Source organism: Neltuma alba, unplaced genomic scaffold (assembly GCF_004799145.2).
Source record: "Neltuma alba isolate B1F8T4 unplaced genomic scaffold, ASM479914v2 tig00001716_pilon, whole genome shotgun sequence".
Lineage (NCBI taxonomy): Eukaryota > Viridiplantae > Streptophyta > Magnoliopsida > Fabales > Fabaceae > Neltuma > Neltuma alba.
Genome location: NW_021632581.1, coordinates 13,154 through 33,414, shown reverse-complemented (window position 1 = coordinate 33,414; position 20,261 = coordinate 13,154). Strand labels below are relative to the sequence as shown.

Sequence of the window (20,261 nt, the reverse complement as noted above, 5' to 3'; positions counted from 1 at the left end):
TCACGAAATAGTGAAAGGAATGTGGTTATTTAGTTAAAAAGTTTTATAATTGGTAATAATACTATGTGGGAAAAATGAATGCTTTGAACAAAATATGAAATTGGAAAAATACCTGTGTTTTTTATATTGACATGAACTTGAATTTGATGCATGATATGACTAAAACCCTTATTGCAAAAACTAATCCACGTTAATTTTTGTGTTGCATGTTTGATGTAAAAAAACACATTATTTTAACTAACTAATCTATTCACACAATCAAATTCTATGCCTCATGGTTAAACACCTTTTTCGTAAGAACCAATTGTTGTTAATTTGTTAATTTTTGTGTTGCATGTTTGATGTAACAAAAATAAAACACATTATTTGATGTCAAGGCTTTGCAACCTAACAACACCAAACCCTTCTTGAGTTATCAATTTACGTGTTATTTTATACTCCTCTAATCCTTAATATAAGATCCATTTAACTAATTTAATTAGATTAAAAAAGTTAGGTAAGTTGGTTAATTATAAGAAAAGTGACACATTTTTCCTAAAACACCATAATCATCTTTCTTAATACCCCATCTCCCTCTTCTATTTGATTATGGTTGAGGGAGTATCCATAGGGGTAATTTAGAGAACATTGATAAATATGAGAAATGGGTCTTATATTTAGGACCAAAACTAACTCAACAATTGGGTCTTATATTAAGGACCGGAGGAGTACAATTTTTTTTTTGCAAAATTGTCAAATTAATATTTATTCAACACTTGTTTGTTTTTTAAAATTCGAACTCGTTTTAGTTTACATGTATCCAGCGTGAATACGATGCCGTTTCAACGTCACCCGTTGGCGGGAAAAGTTACCCGCTTTTATCATTGAAGCTGCTCAGTTTTAGGGTTCATGAGCAAACCTTGCTCAAGAAAAAATTTTCCTTCCATTTTCGAGTTTAGAGAGGAAACGAAAAGATGCCGACGTACAAGATTCGGGGAATCGATGTAGAATTCCCTTTTGAGGCCTATGATTGTCAACTTGTTTACATGGAGAAAGTCATACAATCTCTCCAGGAGGTAGGTTCGGGACGACGGTTGCCACTCCCTTTTGATGCCTGAGAGTTCTTTTCCCTTTTTATGAAATAAAATTTGGTGGTCTGTTGTACAAAATGGGAATGTAATGAAGGGCCTGGGATAACATACCCGTTTTTAGACTATTTGTATGATATTGTCCAATGCTAGTACCTGGCATTGACGTTTAGTATGTGTGTTTAGTATGTGGCGCTCCTCAGGTAAGCTTAGGCGTGGAATGCAAGTTTTTTAAGAGAACTCGATCAATCAAGGGGGAAATCAGAAGGCTGCAAGTTCACTATGTTAACGATAACAGTGGTTTATTCAAAATCACTAGCTTCCCTGATTATTCTATTCCACATTCCTCTTGTCTTCCCTGCACTCTACAGGATAAAGCATCATTAGTGTTTATTCTTTTCACATTTTCCATTCACTGTCATGGGTATCATTAATTATTATTTACATTATTTACATGGTCTTTCAGGCCAAGACAAAACATCATACTGTATTCTGAGCCTTTCATTACACACGTAATTTTGTTTTCTGGCAGAAATGTAATGCATTATTGGAGAGTCCCACAGGAACTGGCAAAACACTTTGTCTTCTATGTGCTACATTAGCTTGGCGGAAGAGTCTGGGCAGTTTCTCAACTGGTGCAAATGTTAAGACCACTGAGAATTCTGAGGGCAAAGTAGACGTTTCATCTTCACAACCTAAGGCCTCAAACCTTCCTACTATCATATATTCTTCGCGCACTCACAGCCAGATCCGCCAAGTGATTCAAGAGTTGAAAAGAACATCATACAGGTCTACATGTTCACAATGGTCTAGTAGTGATTCAAAATTTGTTTGTGGACATATAGTTTGTTGATTGCGATCGCTGTAATGGTCCTGACACAAATATTTCTTATTGTCATAGCGTGTTTTGCGATCACTGTTGGTGTTCTGGTTCTGTAATTGTTCATGTAGGATGTTAAGTGTTATGGACGAAGTATGTTCTACTCTCTAGACCTTTTCCAGGAATTAAGAACTTGTTTGACATAAACTGTCTTGCTGACATGTAAATTCAACATCATAATATCTTCATGTAGTAATCCATTTTTCCCGTTGAATTGTTGAATGTGGTTTGGAGACGGAAACAGATTTGAGAGCTATAATGGGTGTTATTTGGTTTCTAGAAGGTTTCCCACATGAGCTTTGAGCTTATCTTCTCTTGTGATATAAAATGTGTTGGACATGACCTTATCTTTATTCATACAATGCAGGCCCAAAATGGTTGTTCTAGGATCTCGGGAGCAATTGTGCATTCATGATCAGGTGAGTCTACTTCGGGGAAGGACTCAAACAAATGCTTGCCATTTACTCTGCCGAAGGCGTGGCAAGAATGGCAAGCGTAGATGTAACCATAATGATCTTGTAATTGGTAATTTCTAATTCCAATTTTCTATGCGCCTGGTTACTTTTAATTTAAGTAATAGAATGTCTATTTTTGTGCATTTCAGTATGTTTTAACGCATTGGCATTTATCTTTGGACTAACCTGAGACTGTAATTTTGATCTTGTTCCAGAATACTCAAAGAATAACCCCCATCTTGGTGAGGAACCTATAGATATTGAAGATTTGGTGAACATTGGAAAAAGATTTGGGCCGTAGGTTCCTGCTGTTGTGCTTAATTCTGTTTTTTTCCCTCTATGAAATCAAGATATTGGAACTTGATTTTAATGTTACTTTGCTGCTTTTTTAATTTCTTTTTATCTTTCTTTTTTTTTCCCAATCAACTGAAATTGTCAAGTGCCTGGACTCTCGTGTGTTTCACATGGCTTGTCTTTACCTCAGGTGTCCTTACTACTTATCAAAAGAACTCCACAAGGCTGCTGATTTAGTATTTGCACCATACAACTATCTTATTGATCGTGGGTATAGAAAATCCCTGAATATTTCTTGGCACAATAGTATACTCATATTTGATGAAGCTCACAACCTGGTAAGAATATATATATGTATATAGAACAAATTTATGACTGGGCAGTCTGATTTTCTCCATAGATAGAACTCTGGAGTGTTTGTGCTACTTACAATATTTTTTTCTTGTGAAAAACTATTTGAATGTTCGTCCTATTGATGTGTTTACTTTCGCTGCTCACACATACAAAAGGAAGCCTAAAGAGACACATGAAAGTAGTAGGATGCCTTTTGTTGGGTCAGAAGGTTGACCTAGGAGTTGTTACCGTTTTGACGAAAGTTTATAGTTGCTGATAGCTGTTATTTTAGACTATTTTGGGGAACTGTGCGATGCACTCTTGTAATACTTAGAGACATGTTGTCCCTAGTTTTTTTGACTATGGCTTATCTGTTTTTTTGAGGGAGAGGGAGTGTACTGGCTGCTTGAAAGCCAGAGATTTGTGACTGGTTTGAGGCCTCATTTTGACATTGTAAAACTCTTCTTATCATAAGGGAGAGGTTCTTTGAATATTAATCACAGTTCTTGAGTATTTTTCTCTGTTTTTCCCTTTGAGCCGCATCACCTATCCTTACTAAATAATAAATGACTAATTTGATGTGATAATAACTAAATATGATAACTAATTTGAATAACTAAAAGATAATAACTAATTTAAAATCTAAACAACTAACTAAATATTTATCACATATTCTTACTGTCCTCGTCACTGCCATGCTCTGCAAAATATACTATTTATATGATTCAAATTTTCTTGTTGTTTGCTGACTTTCCATCTTTGTGCAGGAAAGCTTATGTGCTGATGCTGCCTCTTTTGACTTGCCTTCTTGGCTCCTAACAGCTTGCATTTCTGAGGCTCAAAGTTGTGTTGATCTTTGTATAGACAGAAGAGACAAATTAAATGATAAGTCACGGAATCCAGATGATTTTGCTATCCTTAAAGGTGAACTTGATTCCCATGTTCTAAATTTTTATCCAAATGCTTTGAGGATTACTTGCAATGTTTTTGCTGGCCTCTTTGTTAATACTTTATTACATTGTAGCACTACTTACAATACTCTTCTGTCTTGCAGCACTTCTACTAAAACTTGAAAAGCGAATTGCTGATGTACCTATTGAATCCAAGGAACTGGGATACACCAAACCTGGACCTTACATCTATGAATTTTTCTCTGATCTTAATATCACCCATAAGACAGCTTCTAAGCTTAAGCGTACAATTGAAGATGCTGGGGTCCTTCTGGAGGAAGATACTCAGCAGAAGGCAAGTAGCACCAATTTTAGGCTGGACAGTATAAGTGACATCATTGACATTGTTTTCAGGGATGAAGGCAATGCCCATGCGAAATACTATCGGGTAAGAATCTGGAATCACATGAAATTAGAGTTAGATCTCAGGTGGACTTGCTTGTCTCGTTGCTTTTTACATCATAGCTAATTTGTTTGTCTAGATTTGCCTTTTTTCCTCTATGATTTCTGATTTTAAAGCTGTTTTTTGGTACGTAAAAGGTTCATGTGAAGGAGGTTGATGCAAAAGCTGCTGATAGCGTTAAAGGTAATTTGGGATTTATAATAGTAGATTGTTGGGACTATGATATTTCTATTCAATGCTAGAACAGGCCACATGGCATCTTTATCTACTTGCATGACAAACATGTATATTTCCTTTTATAGTTGTGTGGATATGCTGGAGTCACACCCTTCTCCTTTTGGAGTGTTCGTAAATACAAGACATTGGGTTTATAGGAAAACTGGCCAATTTTAGAAAATTATTGACTCTGAAATTTCTTATTTCATTCAGGACAATAGTAGCTTTATATGAAGGGGTGTAGGCCGCGGAAGTTCAGCTAATCAGTTTCTACTAGGAAAGGAAACAAACAGCATAAATATAGATTAGATTTGTGATATAGGAACTGAATAAGGAAACAAAATCATTTGACTTCAGCTCATTAACCCGCAATGAACCATCGGGATTTTGGTCACTGAATGTCCATGAATCATGGCCCATTAACCAGCAAATATTCCATACGGTTCTTCCAAGACTCATGAGATTCCAAGGAGAAAAAATAAACAGAAGCCAAAAGGGAATCCCTTTTCTATAGTAGTATGGGTAGAACAAAAAGTTTGATCTGGTCTTTTGGGAAAATGACAGAAAAATATCTGTTGAATTTCAAAATGACAAATAGGTGATTTTGACAGATTTTTAGTAGTTAAACCATTACATATGTAGTCAAAACCATTACAGCAGTAGTTAGCATGACTATTTCTCTTTTTAAAATTCAACATGTATTTTTCTGTCATTTTTCCTTGGTCTTTTTATCCTCACTACATTACCTTTCTGTTTAAACTCTCTGAACTATAGTCTATAATACAATATAATAGATATAATCAAGGTTAGTTGTCCCTTTTGATGCTTTAAATTTTTTTTTTTTCGTGAGCAAATTTGATGCTTTAAAGTTTAAACTCTCTGAACTGTAGTCCATAACCTTGTTATTGAAGATACTCTTTTCATTCTATGGACACTGAAAGTTGTTTCTCATAGAACAATGTGATGCTGCAAATGTAGATATTCCTTCAAGTTTCTGTTATGATGACTTCAAATTTCAATGCTGTAGGTAAGGCTTCAAGGGTCCTTAGTTGGTGGTGCTTTAATCCAGGACTAGCTATGGAAGCTTTTCCAAAGTTGGGCGTTGGCTGTGTTATATTGACTTCTGGCACATTATCTCCCATGGAATCTTTTGCTCAGGAGCTGAAAATGTAAGAATCATTTTTGTTAATTGTATTTTATCTGATAATATCATTATTGTCACAGTACTTAACAGAGTGGGTTTTGGACATTTCAGAGATTTTCCCATTCGACTAGAAAACCCACATGTAATAACCCCAAATCAGATTTGGGCTGGAGTTGTACCAGTTGGTCCTTCAGGGCGTACTTTTAACTCTTCCTATCGCACACGTGATTCTATGGAGTACAAGCAGGAGCTTGGTAATGCAATTGGTATGTGACATTATTTTTATGCTGAGTAGGTTGATTTAAGCCTTATGTGCTAATTGTCTTGCCATTTTGCAAGCACCTATCTTGTTAACAAGGGGAAAAATTCTGCATTGGAATCAGTATTAGTGACAGGAGCATCACATTCTTGTCATGGCTTAATCCTGCTTTTGTGATGAAGATTGTAGAATCTTGAGATAGAATGCATAATCTTGGCTATCCAGGATGCCTTGATTACTTTGTTGCCCAAAAATATGAAGATGCTACTTCAAAAAATGGGCAGAGGCTAAATATCCTTTGCTCTGTGTCCTTCTCTTGTCATTTGAGTTCCTGGTTCTGTCTTTTGGTACCATTGTGCAATGCTTTCTTCTTGCTTGTTGGGGTTGGTTCTTTCTTGTTTGTGCCTGCTGGGGATGGATGATTTTCAGTTCGGATGTGAGTTTATCTGCAGAAGAGAAAGTGAAGGCCAGCCATGGGTGCTAAATGTCTTCTCATGGAATGGAGTCTATTTCTCAATTCCGTGGTCAATTTTGTGGTTGTCGTGCCCAGTTTTAATGTGCCATCATTATCAGATGACATGGGGTCTCCAATGGTTGCTTAACTTTTTTCCCCTTGCGTAAAATGTATTATTGAATTTTGTCTATTTTGTGTTTGTGTTTTATTGTTTGATGGGTTCATTAGTATTAATTTTGATAGCTTTATACTTAGTGTTTAAAACTATTTTGCCCCTTTTCTGTTCCTTCATGAGATCTTAATTTTGATGACCTTGGATATGGGCATTAGAAGCCTGATGATTATTACTGATTGTTCATAATCTAATCATAGTGTTTTATGTTTTAGTCAATTTGGCTCGAATTGTTCCTGATGGACTGCTTGTATTCTTCCCATCTTATTACCTTTTGGACCAATGCATTGGGTGCTGGAAAAACATGGTAAGATTGTTAAATCAATAATGAAGGTGCAAAATCTTTTTGCTCTCAACTCATGTATTTTGTTTTACCTTTCAGACCAATGGAAATTCAACATCAATATGGGAGAGAATTTGCAAACATAAGAAACCTGTCATAGAACCCAGGCAATCTTCCTTGTTTTCCCTATCAATTGAGGTGACAATTACACTTAATAAAGTGAAAAACATTCTTCCGCAATTAATATCTAAATACATCTTTTTCTAAAGATGAAGCTAAATGACATTTCGGGCAGGATTACGTATCTAAGCTGAAAGACACATCTGCATCTGGAGCAGTATTTTTCGCTGTTTGTCGTGGCAAGGTATCTATTGATGCTGACTATTGAAGAAAAATGAGTGTGCTAGACTTGTATTATGTTTAGATTGATAAAAATTGCAATGTGTTTGGTTTTAAAGTTGACTTTTGAACTGACAGATTTACCATGAAGGTTTAATTTGGAGTTCCTGCATTCGCAACCCAAGTTTGGACTTTTAAGTCTTAATGTGATAGAAGCTTTCTAAGGCTCTTAAGTCTTAACATTCGCACTGATAATTTTTTAATTGCTTGAACTGACTGAATATTGCAACTTGCAAGAAACCCTTTGTAGATTACCTGAGACGATGACCAACTGGTGGTGGTTTTTACAATTTTATTGGTACTTGAGATTAATGAAAATCTCTTGATTTAGGTACCTATAATCATTGGAGATTTTCTGAATATCCTGTATTGATGATGTACAGAGAAATAGGATTTAGTTGCAAGAGATGGAGGTTTAGGGCAAGCAAACCATTCTATTTTTTTTTTGGCTAAATGTCCATTTCATGTGACACAGGCTTGATGTGCTGATTATATTAAATTCTTGAGTCTATGAACGAGAAGAAAACAAAAACAAAAACATAGCATGCGTTGTTCACTTTTTATTAGTTTTAATCTCTTTGCATGTGCAATCTAGAATAGGAGGATGTCTAGTAGTCGCTTCTTTTATTTCTTTCTTTCTTTCCTTCCTTTGCTCCTTCCAATATTGGTTACAAGTCTCGCTTCTTTTCTACACAAATCTGATTTGCAATGCATCTTAGTTTTTGGAAAAATACTTGAAGATTGTGAATGGATTCCTTTATGTTAGTCCAATGACGACGAGAATAACAAGTTTTATCCCACTAAGTGTGTCAGCTATAATTACATGATACCATTAGACTCTATCAATAACCAACTTTTTAGATGTATTATTCACCAATGGATCCCCTTCTATAGCTTCTTTAAGTATCCTTCATGACATGTCAATCTTTATGACGAGGATACTTCATCATGGACTAAATTGCAAATTGTTGTCTTTAGTATTTACATGACACACTATTGTTGTGTGCGGTTCTATGCAAGGCATGCATCTTGTGATATAGAAGTCCTCACAATCTTGCATCTCATTATGTAGTTTATTAACTTGTGCTGCCATATATCATGAACATTATAGAAGTCCAGTTGTTTTGATTCTGGTAAAAGAAAAGGACAGAAATGCCTAGATGTACATTTACTTGTACATACTACCAAGCTGCCTTGATTAGCATGTCTTGCTTGCTTGGGTGACTTTAATGTTCGTTTATGCTAGTATATAGAAGTTAATTGTTGTTAATTATATAGGTAAGTGAAGGATTAGATTTTGCAGACCATGCTGGAAGAGCTGTGATGATAATTGGTATGCCATTTGCCACAAGTAATGATCCTAAGGTTTGTTTCTTTTAACCCTCCCACCTTTATTATTGCTGAGACTTATTGTCTTACAAGTTGCTGTTATTGATTTAGCTAACTTTCTGTATGGCCTTATGCTTTGACTCACCCATTTTAACATAATAGCTTTTGTTATGATTGCCACGAGGTTATATGCCATTCATTTTTTGTTTCATTTTAGAAGTGGTCCACATTTCTTTAAAAGTTTTTGTAACATTATCCCTCAAATGTAACTTCACTTGCCTTTTACTTTTGGAGTCCAATTATCATTTGAGTCTAACTCTTTGTTTGAACTTGTGATTTTGAGTCTCAGTGGCCTCAGGTCACAACTTTCATTTTTCTTCATGGCCAAAGCTTGTACTGGTGAACCTTTGAGGCCTCAGGTCTAACAGTTTTTCCAGGGGTCTTGAATCTTGTGCTGTGAGGCCTTTTTTTTCGTTTTGTTATGTGGGATCCCTTGTTGTCATTACTCTCTATCCTTAAAAATGGAAATGGATGGAATGGAAAAATAATTTTGATGGAAAATGATCATCGTGCCATTACTTCAATGGGGCCAAAAGTTGGGGGTTTAAATTTACACTTGCTTTTTTTAGTTGTAGAGTAAATAACTGTTCTTCATTAGTTGAAATAGTAGCTAACATTGCAATTTGTGAGGCCAGTATGTCTGGTAGCCGACCATCTCAATGGGTCCAGTTCTTGGCTACTCTGGCTATGGGGTTGAACTCAACCAGAACCTCGGTTAGTTCCAGGTTCATCTGGTCAAATGAGCCAGTTCAGGGTCGTTTTAAGATCAGTGCTTTATACATGACCTTATGTTTCGAAACCTGCTGAAAATTAATTTCTGAGCCCCAGGTTTTATTTTCGAATTTTCAAACTTGAAAATACACACCTGTTAATTAATTACCCCTCAATTGCCCTTGTAATAGACAGAAAGCAATCGCATGACAGTCATTTCTAATTTATAGGAATCAATACTCTTTTTTTTGGCCAACTTGTAGCAATCAACAATTGCAAAAAGGTATTTATTGAATTAAATAATATGCAGGTTCGTTTAAAGCGAGAGTATTTGGATCAACAATCCCAAACCCAAGGAGAATTGTGTAAGGTAATGTTAGCATGACTTGATAAATATAATAATATTTTCCCCTTTGTACTTTGTATTATATTTGCTCATTTTTTATCAGGTTTTAACTGGAGAAGAGTGGTATAATCAGCAAGCTTCGCGTGCAGTGAATCAGGCTGTTGGCCGTGTAATTCGTCACCGCCATGACTATGGAGCAATTATCCTTTGTGATGAAAGGTTTTTGCCATTTTTCTAATTTAAATTTCTCTAAAATGCGTATCTTGGCAGTAAACTAGACTATGATTAGCTTTTATTTCTTGAGGTGTTACTTGGGAAAAAATAATCTAATTCCATTTTTCACTTTTTCTTGAGTGTCAACAGGTTGACATTCTAAGATACTGATTTCTTCCGAAACATCTACCTCATACTTTCTTTGAGATCACCACCCTAGTCTGAGTGAGCTACCTTGAATATATTCCTTTGAAAAATAATTTCATAATAAAAAATATTTTTAAAAAATTATGAATACTTAATAATAATAATTATACATAATTTTTAGTTAAGAAATCAATTTGAAATTTTACACAATTAAAAGAAAATTATATTAGAAAGTCTCGAGTTAATTTGTTACATAAAATATATCAAGGAAAAAAAGCCTTACGAAATCAAACAATGTTTATAAAATCCTTTTTTTTAAAAAAAAGAACTACATGTTTGTACAGGGTTGGGCTTGGGCTGGGCAGACAACATGTCCGCAGCCTGACCTGTTTGCCTGCGGCATGATGGGAAGCACTGAGCCTACGAGGCTACCTGGTTTTGTGAACATCCCTAGTTGAGGGCAGCAATAGACAATAAATGGATGTGATTTGTGCCACTGGGGAAAAAGTTATCGCCCTAACTAAGCTAGAGATTTTGAAACCTTGGAAACAACAACAGACTTACCATTGACAACCAACAACAGACTTACCGTTGGGTGAAGGACAAGCCCAAATACCATTGGACTGCATGGTCTTAAAGAGATGGAGATTGAGAGATACAAGCTGTGGGATTGCTATTCTGTGTGATAGCGGCAATGGCAAGAGACTTGGATGCTTGATAGTGAAAGAAAGCTAAGCTCCTCCCAAATTTTCAAAAGCAGTTATGGGAGTTCCTGAAAATAGAGAAGAAGAGCATCCACTTTGTGGGGCAAGGAGGGTACAATAAAGTTGAATATAATGTATTAGATAAAGAGACCTTTGGGGAAAGAAATGGCCTTACAAGCACTGAATAGAGGCTGACAACCACGAAATAGGGCTGGACAACAATGAAAAATCACTAAATAGCACAAATAAAGCCGACCAGTGAGTTTGGAGAGTTGGTTTAGATAAATTGGAGGTTCCTAACTAGAACTGAAACTTTAGGCGACAGAAGAGATGGTTTGCATGCAGATGGCTAGATGTGTAGATTTTTGGTTGCGACTTGTGGGAGTGTTGTTAGAACTTAAGTAGACATCAAATGATTTGTTGATGATGTTTGAGGATGATGGCGGGGGCTTGTTGTCCAAGATAAGTGATGCACAGTAGTTTGAATGGGGAACAACTCCAAGAAGCGTTGTAGGGCAAGGGAAATAAAAGGATCAATGATTGCAGTGATGCAGTTACTTGAGGTTCTAATACCATGAAGAAAACAATGTGGTCAGTAAGTACAGATCTGAATGAGCCTGTTATTTATATTAAGGATACGAAAACAAAATATCAATGACTAATAATTACATGATAATCTCTATAGTCTCCCTAATCATTTACAATATTATAATCAATACTAATTATTTATAGTGATCAATCATAATCACCAACAAATCATTGACACAATCAGCATCCTATTTAATTGATTTAATCTGTTCTAATTAAATAGTTATAAATTCATGGTTGGTTGTAGGTCTAAAACCCTGTACAAGAGAATTTTGTAGTCTTGGAATACTACAGTCTTGTTTATTTTCTTTTTAAAATCTCCAACCTTTTTATGATATGACGCTTGTGATTTTTAGCTTCACTTGTGCCTCTGTGTTTTACTGATTGGTCTTTATTTATAGGTTTGCATATCCACACCGTCAATCTCAAGTCTCACGTTGGATACAGCCTCACATCAAGGTGCAATATTTTTTTATAATGGAGTCATCTTTTGGATTAAAAGTTCTCATACTTATTTATATTCTTGCAGTGTTTCTCAAAATTTGGAGAAGTAGTTTTTACCTTAACTCGATTTTTCCGTGATGGAGGAAGTCGCGGCCCTACAAAGCTGTCATTATTAGAAGCCGAAAATGGGGGTCAGTATGGTCTGGTATTGTGTTCTTTATCTTTTTATCGTTTGGGGCCTGGCCGTTCACACTTTTTTTTCTATCATATTATGGAAAACTTGGTCTTCTCTTTTTTCAAATAAGTTGTAGTGAGGAAGTGTATGCTTTAAAGGTTTTTCTACTATGAAACGGCAGTCACATGTTGAAATATGAATTTTTCTTATATATGAAATGAATATGGACTGCTATTTTCACAGTCATGATTCAATAAACCTCCAGTTACAGGGAAGAAAACTGGGGGGTTGAGGGGTTAGTTGTGTAGGCTCTGCTGTTTGTTGGGTGCTGCCATATTTAAGGTAGACAATATTTAAAAAGAAAAAAAGAAAAAAGAAAAAAAGTTAATTATGAAAATAAAATACTGATGCTGCCGCTGGTTCTAATGGTGAATTTGTTTGGCAATCCATTTAATTGGATATACTTAAATTTCTTAGATGATGATACATTCACCTTTGCTGACCACACATATAAACGGCAATCTGGAGGAATAATGGAAAACGGAAAGGCGTCTTTTGTTGGGACAGAGGTTTGACTTGGTGTTCCTACCTTTTTGGAGTAAAACTCTAGGTGGCTATAGGTTTGCTGTTGGCTGTTAGCTTTTACTTTAGGGTTATTTTGGCGACTGTGCCGTATGCTTTTTGTAATATGAAAGACGTTGGAGTCTCTAGGGTTGGCATGGATCATTTTTGAGTGTTGAAAGCGTGAGGAGGGGACTGGCCTCTCGAAAGCCAGAGGATTGTAAACAGGGAGTGTGTCTCTGTTATTTGTCACTGTATTGCTTCTCCTGTTACAATAGAGAAGCCTATTTTGAATATTAATCAAAGTCCTACAGCATTTTTCAGTTGTCTCATCTCTGGGTTATATCAGATAATTAGTGATCGAAAATACATAGTTGTGACTTTCAGCTGCAAGTCACTTGCTGTCGTTTATCTAAGAGCAGTCTTCTGATTCCATTTCTGCAGTCTCCATAATTATTTCAAATCTGAATCTCTAGCAAAAGAGCAGTCTTTCTTTGATTTCTTTTTTTTTGAACTTTGATTTTTTTGTTTTTTAGACCAACATTTTGAACTTTGATTGAAATAGATAATCCATCCTTATACAGGGAATTTCGCAGAAAAGTCATCAGAGCACTGCCCGGACAAATTTTGCCTGGAACAACTTGTCTCTCCTCCTGTAAGTTCTTGACTGTGCATTATGACTATACTCATCTTTATTTGAAATTACTGATTTCCAGTAATGTTTCTCTTTAGCTTCTTAATGATTGTCTATGCAGACTACGTCAGTGACTCAAAATATCTCTTCGAAAGCATTGCCTTCACTTGGTGTTAAAGAAGTCTGTGTTCTGAATCTTGAGGAAATTATGCCTGCTAATCGTGCTGCTCTGGCTTTTAACAACTGCAAGATTAAAGGCTGTAAGAATTCAAGGGACATATGTATTGATGTTTCACAAGGGAGGGAGATTTCATCAGGAGTCGATGAAGTAATTGATTTGGCTGGTGGTGCTCAACATGCCAAAAAAGTAAAGGATATAGAGACAGCACCTGCCACCAAGAAGCGTAGATTTATAAGTGGAGAGTATGACTTGATGCAACATAGTGAACGCTCCGATGAGCATACACGTGGTAATAATATATATTATGAATCAGATTGATCTTATTTCACTTATCAATGAAGCGAATTGTGGGAACTTACTTGCTTTTGAACATAGTACGTCAAAATGCTCAAAGTGGTGTGGAACTGCTGCATAAAGATAATCCCCCCCAAGTTAGGAGTAGGAATGTTGACCTCCTTACACAAAAAGACAATCGTGCTCCCGATTCTGGACCTCCTGCAGATGAGGAAACCCGGGGATCAGCGTTCCTTGTTCAGGTATGACCTTCGATGCTGGGAACACTGGTCTGCCTACACGCATGAGTGGTGCGGAATGTAGTATTTGGTACCGATAGAAAATTCGTGATGAACTGTTGCAATCATGCATGATGCAAGAGGATAAATTAAACCTGGGATTCCTTATCAAAGAAAAAAATTTGAAATGTGGTCTAATATTGGCATGTGGTCACATTCATTTATTTGATAACCTGCTTCATTGGTATGATTTATTGAGATGTTTAGCTGCAGAGGCCCGACAAGTGAAATAAGTCATATTATCTAAATGTTATTCTTTTTAGACAATTTCAGTCCTAGGTCAAGATCAGAATTTGGACTTCGATGCTATGTCTGAGTTTTTATTCTCTCATTTCAACGTTGCTTCTGATTAAGGGTTTAGAGTTAGTAGAAAGTGTTACTGCTTATAGGATTGGGACTGTTTTACAGATCCGTGTAGGATAAGTTCCATGGATGGCGTTTATGTGATAAAATAAGCAGAGCCAAGTAAAATTGGGAGAATGACAACCATAATATATTAAATGAAAATTTTTCTTTACTTGAAATAAATTAATACATACTACATTTGATATTATAGGTGGGAACTCTAACAAATCGTTTGTTTTAATGATGGCTTGCAGGTTAGGGAGAAGCTCAGTGGTGCAGAGTATAAAGACTTTGTGAGCTATATGAAAGCTCTTAAGACCAAAGCCATGATGATGAGTGAAGTTTTGCAGTCCATATGCGGGTTGTTCTCTGGACCTGAGAGGCTACCGCTCCTTAAAAGGTATTAAGCGATGTCTTAAGTTCTGATTATTAAGCCTTGTTCTTCTACAAGAATAGGGGCCTCATTACATGATGCTTTGTGTAAGAAGAAAATTGAAATTGCTGATTTTCTGACATCACCTCCACCTGCGTCTTTGCATTCCTCTTTTCAACAGGTTCAAGGATTACATTCCTGCAAAATACCATTCTCTGTATGAGCAGTATGTTGAAGAAAACAACTAAAAACTTATAGGCTGAATGGAAGATGCACTCTTAATGAGAATCTTTCAGCTTGAACACAGGTGCTTGGCACCTCTGGTTGGATATACGTTCAAGGATGTGAATAGGAATGAATGAAAATAAAAGTCATGCAAAAGGCTGGGGTAGCTGCTAGATGGGGACTAAATTAAAATGCTTTTCATACATGATCGAAGTTTCTCTTGATATTGGCATTCCATAATTGTTATTGTGGGAACGGTCCCACCGATGTCTGCTCCGGGAGAATTAAGTCAAGCTCCAAACTGTGGTGGCAACTTCGGAGGGTACAGGCACTATTTGGAGTATATGCAATGCAAGAGCGTTTATACAAGACCGCCAAAAAAAAAAAAGGCCGAGTGTTTAAAGGAATGATTCTTGTGGGGATTTTGATGATCGAATTGGTCTGCTGAGGAAAATTATCAGGTGTGAATAGTTGAAAAAAGTAGACGCTAAATCCAAATATTGGTGAAGCAGGAATTTTTGTAGAGCTGGAGCAACATGATTCAGAACAAGTCCCTATATTACCTGTCTCATTTTTGCCAAATATTTGAGATTGAACAGTGCATCTCATGGTAGGTGTTTTAACTTGTTTTATGGAGGATCTTTCGCATGTCACGAGAGATAAGTCAAACTTGGATTTTTATGGATATAATTTTCCAGTTCATTGTCAATCTTTGGATACTGAAAGATGAATTGTAGGGGAAAGGACCAACCTCCTGTTCTTTTACTCTCTTCAGGTCCAGAAAGCATTTTAAATTTAATTCGAACTTTTATTTTTAAATTGATAATGAAAACTTTTATTGTTTTTAAAATTTTATCCGAATTTTTCAAAACATTGTTTTGCGAAAAGAGCCGGGAACGTGAGGGCTGGTTTTATGCCCTGTTTGGCATGCTAGAGTAGGTCAAAATGGAAGTAGAATTCTGAAAACCCCATTTCCACCCCGCTTTCTTTCCAATTTCTACATCCTTTAAAAGCGGGGCATCGAGTTTTGACCAGCATGATAAGAAATCAATCTCTCGTATTCCCAACATGCGCAGCATAATGAAAGCATTTACTAGTTAATGGAGATCAACACATGAAGCATTGGTCCCAATTGCACGGTCAATTTGATGGACAAGAAGATATTAGCAAGGGAAAATCGTAAATAAAGATCGTGGAATATGAAAAATTACAAATAGCGACCCGTTACAATATCATTATGGGCTTTGACAATAATAGTATAGGTTTTGATAATAATTTTAATAAATAAGTCCTTATCTATAATTTTTCAAATTTCAGAGTCTTTATTTGTGATTTTTTCTATTATTAATTGAAGAAGTCTACTTATTTATAATCCTTAATGAGAATTGTATGAAATGATCAAGGAAAAAGAACATTGTAAAATCAATCCTCTCGTACTACCTATGGTCCTAACATAAGAGCTAGTAAAGAGGCTTTTTTTAATCCTTGATATAAGACTATAATCTACTATATCTCCTATATTTATAATTCTCTTTTCAAACTCTCCTTGCACATATTAACAAGTATTCATCTAAGAAAATTAATACGTATTTTTGTAAATAATTAACTTGACTAATTTTTTTTAATCTTTATAAATTAGTTAACTAACTATATTTAGATCAGCCAATCAGAAGTAGTATTGTCTTGGATATTGCCTGATTCCAGTGGCGAGGAAGTTTTGCTTTAACCATTAATGAGCTAGCTTCCACTTGATTTTTTTATGGCATGCCAACACGAGGCTCTATGCAATTTGTTTCTAAGCACTCTTCTCCATCTCTTTATCTTCATTTTCACTCTCTACTAAGGTGATAGAAATATTGGTAAGAAACGTGACAGAAATATTGGTAATAAAATTCTATTCATTTTATTAACTCCCAATCCGAGTAATATGTTGGGATTTTTTCAAAATGAAAATATGTATGTATCTTAAAAAGTCATGTTCTTATAAATTAGAAGATTTTATATAAAAAAAAAGATTGCAGGGAGTGACAACATTAAAAGTCACCGAGATCATGAGTTCATGATACCTAAAAGCAAGTGCTAACATAGTAAAGGGTGGCACTCTTCATATAAAACTAATAACCATTGGTTATTAGAGCTATATAGGGCTATGACTTTTTAATTAAAAAGTTGTTTAAAGTCATCTCGTACTATTTTTTCCCCCCTTTTAATCTCTTCGTGTGCTCTACAAACAACCATTGACACCAATATGATTTATAATGGATCCATATATGCAAGAGGGAATGAAACTCACATTGACCAAAATATGTCCATGAGCCAAGTAGCTAAGGTAAATGTTCAAAGACCATATAATAATTATATAAAAATGGTTAATTATCAAAGTGCCTTTCGTAATCTTAAATGGGATCAATCCATGGACTTCTTTGAATTGGGGTCTATTCCAAAATTTATACATAATTGAATTAATCAAATATATATCCTAAGTTCCTAACCTTATATGGTTTATGTAATTAAACTTAATCCCTTTAAATATAAAGTGCTGAGCATAATTATTTAATGATAGTTGTAGTTTGGCGGTTAATTTTGAATATAATTATATTTAATTATCTACTCTTTTATTTAATTACCACATGTTGAAATGGAATTATAATTAAGCAAGAGCCAGTGAGTTTATAATTTAATTTCCAGTAGGACAAAATCAAGAGAGGGACATTGTTTTTGGATGGAAGCAATGTTAGAGAGTTTGGGAGTTCATAGTAAATAGAATAGCGGGGAACATGCGTTAGACAGTTTCAACATCAATAACAGTAATCTCTCACAGAAAACCACAACACTAAAAAATAAATATCCTCTGGACATTTAAAAATATTGATATTTAATATTTAACTTCCTTCTTACTCCAAATCCTACAATACTACTCGCTGCATGTGATGCCTACATAGGAAAATGCCAAAATCTATTCAAACCCAATATTTTTTTTAATATTTATCTAAATTGTTTAAATTAAGTTTATATAAGGATTAAGGCGTAAATATACCTGTAAGACATTTCTCTCTATGCATCTAACATAATACAGTTTTTATAGATGCAACAATACACATGAAAGTTCTAAAATGAAGCAAAGTGCCATGTATACTAAATATATAGTAACATTGACATTAAAGCTGGTAGGGTTCAACTACACCACATTAACGAATTTTAACGGGCACATCACATATCATATTTACTTCATTTGAGAACGATTATTTGTATTGTTGTATCTAACAAAAATTAAAGATTTTATGATGTCTGATGTATATTTATATAACCAATAAACTGTCAGTTACGGTGATAAATGACCTTATCTTCATAAGAAAGAAAATACAAGTTCAAATTCTGTAAAGCGTATTTGTTTGGAGAAGTGAAAACTCTCTGTGTTTTAAGTTTTGAAAGAAAAAACCCTTGATCAAATAAAAAAAATACATATATTTAAAATTCAAAAAAAGCATATAAACTCTTTGTCTGTGTGGAGGAATAGTGCACAGGTAAGATATTCACATTAATCTTATATAATTCAAAATATGTTTTACTTTCTTAATAAAAAATTAATATTTAAACTGAATATCAAATTAGTTTTAATTATTAATTTAATAATACTTTTAATACTCAAACCTTTTAGTTTAATTCAGGCAATAATATAGTGCCGAATTGATGAGCAGCCTATATTTAGTTTATAAATCTTATCTTTTGTATTAATTTTTGGTAAGTTTTAATTCTCTGAGTCAGAAACGTATATATAAATAGGAATAAATAAAATTTAAGAAAATAAATATTTAAAGCAAACAGAATTAAAATACATTTTCTGTTTTTTTCCTCCCCTCGGGTCGATCAAAATATTTTGTGGACCCAAATCTGACGTTGCTTCCTTTTTCATCTTCTCCGTGACGCCCTACCGATCCTCACCGTTCGAACACTTCGCGGCAGTGTCGCTGGTACTGTCTCCGATCTCCGACGCATACCGGCGATGACATCCACGAAAGCACTGAGTATGAACTTATGCGATTTCTTCTCGTTCAAGTTGAGGTAACAAGACAAAAGCTCTTCCATGAAATCCCAATCCACCCTTTCGTGATTATTCAACCTCGCTTCCACCATATCCTGCATGGACCGCCGGAAATCGTCGTACGGCTTCGGCGAGTACATCAATACGGCGATGAAATCCCGAGGAATCGTCTCCACGGCCTGTCTTTCACGATCATCATTAGATAAATTCGGATAATCATTGAGGGTTGTGGTCGAGCTCGAGCTTGAACCAGCCTCGTCGTCGCATGTTGTCGCCATGCTCAACCTCGCTGCAGCATCCTCGACCAGAGAGCCAGAAAAACCCGGCGTCACGAAGAACCGGTTGGAACCACGAAGATCCGGCGGGAGGCCAAGGTCGAGACGCGGCGAGTCAAACAAAATCGGGTCTAATTTCGGTTGAGTAGCTTCAACAATCTCTTGTTCAGATTCTGCATTTCTCTCCGTTTCTTCATCATCTTCTCTGAGATAAAGAGACTTGAAATTCTCAAACAGAAAGCGATCAACATCAGATAGAGAGGCAGCATCGTCATCGTTTTGAGCTTGCGCGTCATTTCTTCGGTGATCAACGTCGATAGACAAGGTTTTAGGGTGCTTGCAGGCAGAGAAGATCCAGCTTTTGGAAGAAGAGAAATTGATTTGGGGATTAGGGTTTCGTCTGAGCTTAGAGATGTAGCCATGGAGGGACCTTTGAAGCTTCCTAGGCATGATTGATGGCACTTGACAAGCTTGACGAGGTTCAGACGACGATGATTCAGCATTATTAGTGGAGTGTGGTTTTATATACACAGAGAAGGACATGGAAGGAAATTAAATTAGGAAGGTAAGGAATTATCAAAATTAGGTTTATAATTAGGGTTTATGTCGAATGCTCAAAAAGCAACAAGACAAGGTGGGGAGAAATTTGGTGTGAATCATGATTCTTGACCTAATTCCAATAAAAACTGGTAATGGGATTAAATGGAGGGCTGTAATTGGTTTTGACCAAATTATGAGGAATTTTGGAGACTAAATTGGAAATGTTTTCTTGGTAAGCATGGTCAAAATTACAATAAAATATGTATTTCTCTGTGTGTGTGTGAAAATGATTTGAAAAAAAAATTGTAAGATAAGAATAGCTTCCCAGATTTGTTATGGGGGCCTTTTATGTATGAACTTGATCTGAAACTTATAGGGGTGAATAATTAATGGTGAATTTAATTAGTAATACTACTATTTTATAAACGTTACATGAGTTTCTTTTTGATTTTGTGGGTTATATGACTGTTATGAATTAGTCGGAGTT

At 35.5% G+C, this 20,261-nt stretch overlaps 2 protein-coding genes across 5 annotated transcripts; one reads left to right on the top strand and one right to left on the bottom strand.

Moving 5' to 3' along the window:
- Nucleotides 1-918: 918 nt before the first annotated feature.
- LOC114762080 (regulator of telomere elongation helicase 1 homolog) lies at nucleotides 919-15,525 on the top strand. 4 transcript variants are annotated; one of them, XM_028951540.1, is made up of 23 exons: nucleotides 919-1,055; nucleotides 1,600-1,856; nucleotides 2,315-2,472; nucleotides 2,618-2,699; nucleotides 2,887-3,034; nucleotides 3,797-3,953; nucleotides 4,084-4,367; nucleotides 4,520-4,565; nucleotides 5,626-5,767; nucleotides 5,854-6,008; nucleotides 6,843-6,934; nucleotides 7,010-7,108; nucleotides 7,206-7,274; nucleotides 8,588-8,674; nucleotides 9,720-9,779; nucleotides 9,859-9,974; nucleotides 11,809-11,866; nucleotides 11,937-12,042; nucleotides 13,172-13,242; nucleotides 13,343-13,691; nucleotides 13,778-13,938; nucleotides 14,574-14,719; nucleotides 14,874-15,525. In XM_028951540.1, exons 1-23 carry the CDS (start codon nucleotides 954-956, stop codon nucleotides 14,938-14,940), a joined length of 3,012 nt encoding a protein of 1,003 aa, XP_028807373.1. In that variant the 5' UTR covers nucleotides 919-953; the 3' UTR covers nucleotides 14,941-15,525. The 4 variants fall into 4 exon arrangements, with proteins under 4 accessions (XP_028807373.1, XP_028807381.1, XP_028807392.1 ...); XM_028951548.1 differs by lacking the exons at nucleotides 13,778-13,938; nucleotides 14,574-14,719; nucleotides 14,874-15,525 and having other exon boundaries at nucleotides 11,937-12,056; nucleotides 13,320-13,487; XM_028951559.1 differs by lacking the exons at nucleotides 13,778-13,938; nucleotides 14,574-14,719; nucleotides 14,874-15,525 and having other exon boundaries at nucleotides 11,937-12,056; nucleotides 13,343-13,475.
- A 3,301-nt stretch (nucleotides 15,526-18,826) lies between these two features.
- Nucleotides 18,827-19,777, bottom strand: LOC114762127 (transcription repressor OFP14-like). Its single transcript, XM_028951587.1, has one exon. It carries the CDS (start codon nucleotides 19,775-19,777, stop codon nucleotides 18,827-18,829), a length of 951 nt encoding a protein of 316 aa, XP_028807420.1.
- Nucleotides 19,778-20,261: the final 484 nt, after the last annotated feature.